At 40.9% G+C, this 11,568-nt stretch overlaps 1 protein-coding gene across 1 annotated transcript; it reads left to right on the top strand.

The window, feature by feature from the left end:
• On the top strand, positions 8,559 to 10,536 carry LOC104745694 (inactive GDSL esterase/lipase-like protein 25). Its single transcript, XM_010467009.2, has 5 exons — positions 8,559 to 8,920; positions 9,004 to 9,119; positions 9,435 to 9,635; positions 9,728 to 9,980; positions 10,067 to 10,536. The coding sequence occupies exons 1-5, from the start codon at positions 8,674 to 8,676 to the stop codon at positions 10,351 to 10,353; spliced, it is 1,104 nt and encodes a 367-aa protein (XP_010465311.1). The 5' UTR covers positions 8,559 to 8,673; the 3' UTR covers positions 10,354 to 10,536.

Below are 11,568 nucleotides of genomic sequence, written 5' to 3'. Positions count from 1 at the left end.
GAATTCATCTTATAAATTTGGATTTTCAAAAAAAAAAAAAAAAAAAATTTGGATCCTATACCTTTCTCTCATTGTTCAAATATCTATGCTAATTTTTAATATATATTTTCCAATAAGAAGAATCATTTTCACAAAAAAAAAAAAATCGATCTTTGATGTTCTAAAACTTTTTTTAGTGCTTTTGTTTAAACATATCCAGTTTTATTATTTAGTTTGATAAAAAAATTAGTATAAATATGTGTAAAGCAGCCTTTTTTTTTCTCGTTCGCTTGTAACCACATAAAACGTAGCGCCGGCTCTGACCATATCTCATATCCCCCTTCGAATTAGGATTTTCGTGACAACATCAGACCTCTTATCCCTTAGGATCCATGTCGTCCGATAACACCCTATCTCATATCCCTAAAGACTAAGACTTAACAGTTTCACTAACACTATTTTCTATAATAGAGGCTAGGACTTATACTGTTCTCAATATACATATTGTAATCTATTCTTTCCAAGTAAAATAAGGATTTAAATAAAAAGTAAAATAAGGGACGAAAACTGTTTAAAAGAAGATTGATTGTTGAAAAACAAAAAAGAATCTTAACACGGTTAAAAATGACAAAATTGATCACTAAGTAACAAACAAACCATATACTATAAAAGAAGCTGTTGGTCTAGATTCTTGAAACAATATGGAGTACTGCTTTATTTCTTTGCCTCTTGGCAAGCAACAAATTATTTCAAACCAAGGAGATTATAGAAATTTTTTTTTTGATAATAAAGATTATAGAAATTTTTGATGGTTTACATTTTACGAATGTACCAACTCTAGTCGTTCAGTAAATTAGTTATTGCAGGTCCCATTGTGCATTAATTTCCACCAAGAACCCCAAACAGTCCATTTAGTTTAATGTCACTCACATTTACGATGATTTTTTTGTTGTTGTTGAAAACTTATACGATGATTGTTGTGGTTATAATGATGAGACGAAAGATGAATTGATTGAAGGACATTGAATATGCTCGAGTGAGTCGAAAAAATAGGTGATATCAATCAATATGTTATACCAATTGTTGTTCAAAAACTGAACTCTTTTCATATGGTGTTTCAAATTTTCAACAAAAAAATACTAACAAAATGTCGTAAATTTATTTTCTTATCATTATTGCAAATTTTACATGTATGTATTGATAAATTTTTGGTATTAATTATTAAATCCTAAATACAATAATTTGCTTTTCCCCTGTATTTCCTCTTTGTTTCGATCAGACCACTTGTTTTAGTTTTTCTAGACGACAAAAAAAAAAAAAATACAATAATTTGTTGGTTAGGTACTTATTAGTTTAAGATGTTTCATATACAGTATGTTCTTTTCCTTAAGTTCCATACTTATTATTTATTCCCTTAAACAAAAAGAAAAAAAATGTTCCATCCTTTGTTCCACAATATGGATTTAATTTGGAGCCTTGGTTTTGTATTGAATAAATCCCCTAACTCTAAGCCACAAAGAGCATAGGCAAGGCATTGCATGTAACCCAATGATTATTAGTCGAGCTATAGTTTTCTTTACTATACGTATGGTCAGGGAGGGGCTCAGGGAGAGGTCTGGTGGTGGTCCTGGAGGGAGAAGCAGCTAACCTTAAATAATCTTTATAGTCTGGGGCCTGTTGCTACATAATTTAGTTGATCTTCATAAGTAACGGGGAGTGTTGTTGCTTTCAACTTTATTTGGAGCACATTATAACCAGACATATATCACAAATTCACAACGAATATGGTACGCTTTTTAATGATCTGTACTAGATTTTAACAAGAGTTAATTAATGAAAATGCCATCAACAGTAATTTTTTTTTAAATCAAAATGCCACTTTTTTTTTTCTACAATGCCACAACCTTAACTTGAAAAGACGTAAATGTCCCTCGATGAATACTATAATGTTGATAGACAAGATGTTGGATATGGGCTTTGCCTCCAACATTTACAGAAGCCCAAACAGAAGATTTTAGGAGGTTTTGAGCCTAAAGTCTTGGATCTGGCCCATCAGGCCGCAGGGGTAAAATCGTCATTTTACAGAGGGACAGAAGAAACCCTAGGTCAATGGCCACTATAAATACCTGATGTCATTGTCACGTCAGAGGAGAGATTTTTTTGGGCAATTAGAGAGAGAAGAGCAATTATTTTCATATTAACTGTGCTTAGCTCCTTAATTATCATTTTTTGTAAACCCTTCTGAAATTCTACGTTAAATAAAAGGACCAGATCTGATTCATCCCACTTATATTCTTATTATTTATATTGTCGATTTCATACATCAACAATTTGGCGCCCACCGTGGGGCTGAACGCAATCTTTTCTTTGACGAATAGAATTTGAAGACAAAGGCGTTTTCGGAAAACCAAGAAGCATGTCACACACCGATCTCTCCAGCGATGAAGGCATTGACATCTCCGCGCGACGGTCTACCATGGCTCGCGTCGCGTTTCCTGGATCAACGATATGGGAGCGCACAAGTGCTACGACAAACCAACCCCAAGGCGTCAACAGGACCGAAGCAGCTGCGGTCGATAACACAACACTCACTAACCGCGCAGCCGTAGGCGCTATGCGTGTTGCTTAAACTAATGGCGTAGCCGTAGGCGCTATGTCCCCTATTCGTATAACCACTGGTGTCAATCCAACCGACCGCGAAGCCGTAGGCGCTACGCGCGTCGCTCCGACAAATGGCGTAGCCAATGGTGTTATCCCTCCTGATCGTGTAGCTACTGGTGATACTCCGAACAACCGCAAAGCTATGGGCACTACGCGCGACACTCAACCCCGTCAAGCATCCGAACGTGTGACCATTGATCAAGCCACGATCTCGACCTCATCAGCCCTCAAACACGACAAGTATCAAATGCAACACCTTTGACAGCATCTCGCGAACTCTCAAGCAGGTCACCTCGCAGCTTGCTAACTTCTCGATCTTGCCACCAATCAGCCTGTCCGCGGATGACGCAAGTCACACCATCTCGCCAATGATCCCATATAGAGAAGTGTTGAGCTCGCCAATGATTCCATACGGAGAAGTGTTGAGCTCGCCAATGATTCCATACGGAGAAGTGTTGAGCTCGCCAATGATCCCATACGGAGAAGTGTTGAGCTTGCCAATGATTCCATACGGAGCAGTGTTGAGCTCACCAATGATTCTATACGGAGAAGTGTTGAGCTCGCCAATGATTCCATACGGAGAAGTGTTGAGCTCGCCAATGATTCCATACGGAGATATGTTGAGCTCGCCAAGGATTCTATACGGAAAAGTGTTGAGCTCGCCAATGATTCCATACGGAGAAGTGTTGAGCTCGCCAATGATTCCATACGGAGAAGTGTTGAGCTCGCCAATGATTCCATACGGAGAAGAGTTGAGCTCGCCAATGATCCCATACGGAGAAGTGTTGAGCTCGCCAATGATTCCATATGGATAAGTGTTGAGCTCGCCATTGATCCCATACGGAGAAGTGTTGAGCTCGCCAATGATTCCATACGGAGAAGTATTGAGCTCACCAATGATTCCATACAGAGAAGTGTTGAGCTCGCCAATGACTCCATACGGAGAAGTGTTGAGCTCGCCAATGATTCCATACGCAAAAGTGTTGAGCTCGCCAAGGTCTCGTACGCAGAAGTATTGAGCGCGCTAACGCAAGACGGCCTTGCAATCTCGCAACAACAAACACAGCAATCCCGTATACAAGATTCAAGCTCGTCACTCTGTTGTTCGGCAACCCTCGAGCTTGACGCTTCCAAATCCGCAACACGGAGCTCGTCGATCTCGAACCCGCAATATCGATCTCGCTTGGCCTGAGCTCGCCGGTTTCAAACTTGCAACATCAATCTCGCTAAGCCTTGATCTTGCAAACACACCAATTTCCGAAGCATGACCTCGATCTTGCCAAGTCAGGCACGCCATAGTGTCGTACGCAAACCCCTGATCTCGCCATAAGTCTCGTACGAGAAGTCTTGATTTCGCCACATAGATCATCGTCCGCTACGGTACCAACAAAACCACCTTGCAACCTTCGATAAGACCTCGAGAAACACACATTCGAGCTCGTCAATTCAAGCTCACCATCTCGACCCTGCTACGACGTTGAGCACACCAACGCACGACGTCAGCAGCATCGTTTTGCCACTTCACCACCGAAAATCTCGATCTCTCCAAGCCTCGACCTCGACCAAGGAACCTAGACGCTAGACTTACGAGATGCAATCAATAAACTCGACGCGAGAGCACATCGAGCACACCTCCCAACCCGGATCGGCAAGCCATCTCATGTATGCGCTGAACTCACAACCACTTGCTCTCCGCCTTGTTCCAATTTATGCCCGATTGCCTTGCCAAATCTCGACTCTACCACCATGACAAGCGTCCGCGAGATCTCTACGAGTCGCATACCTCCGGGACGACCACGCACCACATAGCAATAGGGCTCACGCTCCCTTTCCACTCCAAATCCACCTCGCCAACAAGAGTCTCAAGCTCGCTGTACTTCGGATATGAACCACTCCAACACATTTAACTCCATACGATTCACTAGATAGCATCACGCCACCTGCGCGATACAAACTTCCCGCCTGCGCGAAACGAGCTCACCACCTGAGCGAGATTAGCACGCCATTTCCGCGAAGTCGAGCATGCCACGGCAAATTCTCGAGCAACCCGTCTCCTCCCTAGCAAGCGCGCCTCCATCCATCCGACATCGTACGCGCACTCACCAGACAGCGCCGCCGGAAAACCACCGCACATTCATCAACACGCATCAAGGAGCAATACTTGCCATATTTGACGCAACGNAAAAAAAAAAAAAAAAAAAAAACACGCTCGACAATCGAGCTCTAAGTACTCACGGGATAAGCCGGATGCTAAAGCCGCACCCAATGAGTTTTTGGGCAATACTGCCTTGCTAACGATTAGCTTGCACATCGTCGCCCTGGCCAGGTGTACGATTTTAAACGCGCTCCGTTTGGGTGCAGTGGTGAAATAATCCACAAACTTTACTTTTGTAAAGATTAAAAGCCGAGTCCATGCTCGCAAGCGCTCCGCATGGGTGCAGTAGTTAAATAATCCACGTCCTTACTTCGGTAAGGACTTATAAGCCGAGCCCAGACTCGCAAAAGCTAGCAGGGAGCGGAGTGAATAAGCCGAAGACCCCGACTCGCACACTCTCGCAACTCTTGCAGCACCTACAGGATAAGCCGGTCACGACTGAACGCACCTAACTAGTATGACAAGTCTGTCTTGTCTACTCTCAGCATTATAGGGAATAACATATCCAGGATAAGCCAGGAGACGTCCTGCACCGCAAAATATGCCCCGCAACGACAAAAAAAATAAATTCAAAGCAACTTCATCATAATGAAGAAAACAAAAAAAATCGGCAGTAATAGATATTTGCGCAATAAAAAGTACGAATGACCAAGTTCATAAAGCAACCATGTTCGCAATTAAAAAAGAGGAAAGCAATACGAAGACACATCACTCTTGAGCAGTCTTGTCGGCACCTCCGGTAGCAAACTCCAGGAAAGGCCCGAGATCATCTTCACACCATGGCTTCGTGTCTAGGCACAACTGCGGAGATCATCTTCACGACTTGACTTCACTTTCTAGGATCTAACCATTTTTGTATGCGCGCCTAGACACCACGACTTCCCGTATGCTCCTAGCCATGTCAAACCAAATCATCGCGCCGTGTATGCACTCCATGATAACGCACACGTCACAACCAATCAAATTGTGGACTTCCACGACTAGTGCTTACCTCCAGGCTCTTCCACGCCACCGTGTCGAACGTGCCTCTACGATCTCCTCGCCACGACTAGCGCGCCCCCGTGATTTGGGCAGACCACGTCTTAACATCAATGCGCACACGCATCGTCACTCCGAGACCTGCACACCTCTCGGACCATAGCCCCAAGGCCAGCACGCCATCAAGTGATTCGACGCGCCAATACATACCAAGCCACTCCACACCTCGTATCAAGCAGTTGTGCGCCTCGTATCAAGCAGTTGTGCGCCTCGTATCAAGCAGTTGTGCGCCTCGTATCAAGCAGTTGTGTGCCTCTTATCAAATCGCTCCACGCCTCGTATCAAATTACTTCACGCCCTGTATCAAGTTTGATGCCTCTTATCAAGTCGTTCCATGCTTCGTATCAAGCCGCTCTACGCCAATACTCGTTACAAGCTCAACAAACCCTAGGCTCTGTTGAGAACAGGCGAACGATACGAGGCACCGAGACCAGCATGCCTTTGGACTCTGCGCGCCACCTCTCCATCGCGCCAAAGCCTTTAATGTTTCACAAGTCTCCAAATCAACAAGCCATCGCGCAACGACCATCATCACGACGAGACCTCCGAACCTTCAACCATCTTCACATGCGACCATGGAGCCACGGGATCCGATCGACGAACACGGCTATGCATAGAACCCTCAAAACTCCCGTTTAAAGTCGACCACATCTAAGAAAATGTGCGCAACGCACTATTCATCCCGACACTCTTCGGATGTCTCGATAAATGTGTGCAATGCACTATTCATCCCGGAATTTTCCAGAAGGCCTTCAATCTCTTAAAATCTTCTGTTCATTCTGCAAGACGGACCTAGAGACGCAAAAATTGGACCCGACGAGCTCAAGCAAGCCATTGCTCATCGGACTAGGGGGGGACCATTGTTGGATATGGGCTTTGCTTCCAACATTTACAGAAGCCCAAACAGAAGATTTTAGGAGGTTTTGAGCCTAAAGTCTTGGATCTGGCCCATCAGGCCGCAGGGGTAAAATCGTCATTTTACAGAGAGACAGAAGAAACCCTAGGTCAATGGCCACTATAAATACCTGATGTCATTGTCACGTCAGAGGAGAGATTTTTTTGGGCAATTAGAGAGAGAAGAGCAATTATTTTCATATTAACTGTGCTTAGCTCCTTAATTATCATTTTTTGTAAACCCTTCTGAAATTCTACGTTAAATAAAAGGACCAGATCTGATTCATTCCACTTATATTCTTATTATTTATATTGTCGATTTCATACATCAACACAAGATACGAATGGTGGACAAAATGTGGATGATAGACAAGATGACGATGATGGACAAAATGTGGATGATGGACAATATGCCGATGATCAACAAGATGTGGATGATAGACAATATGTGAATGATTAACAAGATGCGGATGATGGACAAGATGCGGATGATAGACAAGATGATATGGAGAAACCCAATCCTCCACATCATCTTTTGGTCCACCCTCATCCACATCATCCTCTTTTGGTCCATCATCTTTTTTTGGTTTATCATCATCGACATCTTCTTTTGGTCCATCATATTTTTTTGGTCCACCATCTCAACTATTATACATTTTTGTCTAATTATCTTTCATAGACAACTTATCTTTAATAATATAAATAACTAGTTTGAACTCGTGGACAACTTCGTTAATATAATTCTCGTAGACAAGTTATAAAAATGAAATTCGTGGACAAGTCTATGATTTCCTCTAATAAATTGTCCATCAAATCTTGTCTACGACAATCACTCTCTTTCGTACAAGAGTATTTTCGTCTTTTAATCACATGTGAACAGTAAAAATGTGGCATTTTTAGAAAGATGAAGCAAATGTAGCATTCCCCAAAAGTTTTTTGAAAAATGTGGCTGGCAAAAGTCCCTTTTAACAACCACAATCAATGGAATGGCGACAAAACATTTACGGTTCCTGCGAGTTTGTGCAAAAAGCCAGTGGGTCTGGTGTGATTGTTTGGTCGGCGGCTACAAAAACACGTGTCTAAAAAAACAGGTAAAAAAATCCAGGAAAAAATCTTCTCATTAGATGCATGCATGGTGGATCATTACCATTTTACTACCATATATACTAGTGGTTAAACATTTACCATGCATGGTGAAGTTTATATTTCTAATTTTGTTTCTTCTATTGTACAAAACTTCTATTAAACATATACCAAACATTTCACAATTTTTATAAAAGTTTCGTTTGTAAAAATTCGAAGCATTAGTACGTCGATTTTCCAAACTTGAGTGTGGTCGAATCCATGGATCTATGACACACATACAAAACCAGCTCGACATATATGATTGAACCCATATAGACCTCATATATATATATATATATATATATGTATATATATATTAGTAACATTAGCCACAAGGACTATAAAACCTATTTTTATTACTGTCACAGTGGTGATTTTTATATATCTATAATAAGCCACCAAACTTGCAAAAAATCCTTCTTAAAACCCTTCAAGAAAAGGTTTGGAAGGTGAAAAGGGAAAACAATATAAAGAGGATTGGAAGTAGCGATCGAGAACCGTAAGTGATATTTGCGAAGTCATTCACGAAACAATATCTATATGTTTTAAAACCGATCGTGAAAGTAGCACCTTACTGCAAGAATAATATAATTAAATTAGATTTGTTTGTCAAAACTTATAACAAATTGAAAAATCGTCTTTAACTAAATAAATAAATCAACTATCACTAATGTAACTAGCTACCGACGGGAAAAGACAAAATTGTCATTTTACTAATTTGCATGTACTATACTCTCTTTTAGAGAATTCTAGCCCTCATCACTCCTAAGTCCTAATTAAGGTCCCTCCAGCTCAGAAGCAGTTCCACTCTTGGCTCTCCAATGGCGGATCCTAACTCGGGCCTCTTCTCTCTCTCTTGTTTACTAGTCACTACGCTAGCTCTTCTCCAGTACCCCACCTCCTCCGTGGCTCAGACGCTCTTCGTCTTTGGCGACGGCTACTACGACGCCGGCAACAAGCAGTTCCTCTCCGGGAACCGTGTCGACGCCAATTCTCCCCCGTACGGAATATCCATAGGAGAAGCTACTGGACGGTGGTCCGATGGCCGTATCGTTCCAGACTATCTCGGTAACTTACTCACACATGTATATGATATAAGTTTATATCGATCGCTTGAATATAAATTATGAATAATGTTGTGTTCTGAGCAGCTGGATTCATGGGTATCCCAAGAATCCCACCGATCCTTCGCAGCTCTGCGGATTTCACTCACGGAGCTAGCTTCGCTATCGCCGGTGCCACTGTCCTTGGTTCTCCTCTCGAGACGGTAAGCTTAAGTTTTCTTTTTTTTTTTTCTTTTTTTTTTTCGAAAAAGAAAAAATCTAATGTTGAGTGGATCAAGTTTTCTTGAACTCCTAATTTCTCTGTTAGATTTCTTCTTTAGGTTATCTATATTTATGTTCGGAAATATTATGTTCAAATAGTATTCACAGTTTGAGTTTGACAATAATATATATTTGGAGTATATTTTGGTTTAGTAATGTATGATTAGTTTACGTAACCTTTTATCAAAAAAAAAAAAAAGAAGTAAAAATATAATATCAGTAGTTTACGTATGCATTATGAATGATTTAATTTACAGATGACTCTGTCTCAACAAGTCGAGAAATTCTCACAAAACAAGAACAAATGGACTGATAAAGCGCTGTCAGAAGCTATCTACTTAACCTACATTGGCTCTGATGATTACTTGAACTATGCCAAGAATAACCCAAATCCCTCTCATGATCAAAAGCAAGCCTTTGTGGATCAAGTCATCACTTCCATAGAGGCAGCAATAAAGGTAAATAATGCTTAGCAGCAGCTACATGATAAACTAGATATGATGCTTTCATATACTGGTTACATCTTTCTCTCTCTCTCTCTCTCTCTCAGGCTGTTCACGAGGCGGGAGGGAGGAAGTTCGCCTTCCAAAACTTACCACCGTTAGGCTGCTTGCCTATGGTTAAACAAGAGACGGGAAACTATAAAGATTGTGTGAAGCTGCCTTCAGAAATGGCAGCAATGCATAACAAGAACTTATTGAAACTCATAGAGAAACTGGCACAAGATCTTGAGAGTTTCCAGTTCTCGTTCTACGATTTCTTCAGCTCAATCCAGAACAGGGTTTTAGAGCCCCACACTTACAGTAAGTCCTTAATTATGATCAAATACAACCATCATTTCCTACGTTTACAAACCCAGGCAGTCCACTAATGTTTTCGTTTTTTGCAGTATTCGGGACAGGAACAGCTGCTTGTTGCGGGACAGGGCCACTAAAGGGGACAGGTTGTGCAGACAACAACGTGTGTGTCAATCCAAATGGGTACGTCTTCTTCGACGGTAAGTATTTGACACAAAAAGCGAACTTTCAGGTAGCCGATCTGATGTGGAATGCAAACCCTCAAGTCATTGAACCCAACAATCTCCGTGAGCTTCTCGTCTTTCCTCTCGACATACCATTCATCTACAACGTCAAAAGCCTTGACCAAGTTGGTAAAGCTGGCTCCTTTGTGATATAATAAGATCGTGTGTAATTGAAATAATCAAAGGCCAAGGTTGTATATCTTGGCACTTCTTAAGATATACTATGTGTTAATGTCGGGTTGGTGGGCAATGTAACGAAAATAATAAAATTTGACGATGATGTCGTGTCGTCAAATAAAATATTGAAGATGGTAACCTTGTGGAACTCCTTGTTATTAAATGCTCCGTAAAACACAAGGAAGACATTCATCTTAAAATAGGCCTTTCAGTAGTTAGGCCCGTGACCGTGGGCTCCTATCAAATGGATTTAAAACCCACGATTTGGTTATTTAATTATCAATGGTATTATTTTACTTAGGTTATATTATATGAAAGTATGAGATAAAATTAGTTACGAAAGTATATTTGAAAATGGCCATTTCGTAATTCTTTTTCCACTGAAATTCTAAAACAACGTCGATTTTTTTTTAATAAATCAAATCAAGCCAGAGTAATCAAATCTAGTGATGTTTGGAAATAAGTTTGCTACTACTAGCTAGACATCAGCCGCAAAACCCATGTAAAAGAAGAAATTTAAAGCGAGAGAGAGAGACAGGGAGAGAGTAAAGGTCATCAGTTAGTTGAAAAAAGAGGTAATAATTAAATTAAGAACAAGAAAAGAAAGTGGTTGCCAAAAGAAGACACCTGTTCTCTCAATCATTGGACGTTTCACTAATTTCCACATTTTCGGCTCTAATTAATCTTTCTCTCCTCCCCCCCATTTCCGTTTTATTTTCTTCTTTAACCAAACTTTTTTTCTGTACCTAAAAAATGTACTTTTATCTCATTTCGTTTTACTTTTTATGTTTTAACTTTAAAACTTCAGTCTCAAATTCACAATCAAAAAGCACGCAAATAAACCTACCTCAAGTTTATTAAGAATAGCAATGGAAGGTAAGTTACGTAAGTATGGTACTACTAACATGATTATTTCTAAAAGGAGAAAAATACAATAATGTCCTTAGAAAGGCCCCCGCCTAGCTGAAAAAATGTTTAAGAGTGGGTAATGGGTTACGTTTCATTTGATGGATTTGTGTTTGCGTGAGTTGATGAGTTCCATTCCATTTATAAAAAATGTAATTTAGCTAATAAACAAATAATTACGTACGAAAACAGCCGCCACGGTGGTCCAGACATAATCCACGTGATGCTCGTTGTGATAGAACGAAACGCCCACGTTATGACACGTCATCTTGCCAGCTGTTTCCAGT

Source organism: Camelina sativa, chromosome 15 (genome assembly GCF_000633955.1).
Source record: "Camelina sativa cultivar DH55 chromosome 15, Cs, whole genome shotgun sequence".
NCBI lineage: Eukaryota > Viridiplantae > Streptophyta > Magnoliopsida > Brassicales > Brassicaceae > Camelina > Camelina sativa.
The sequence above is the reverse complement of the archived record's forward strand: the minus strand, read 5'-3'. Positions and strand labels throughout refer to the sequence as shown.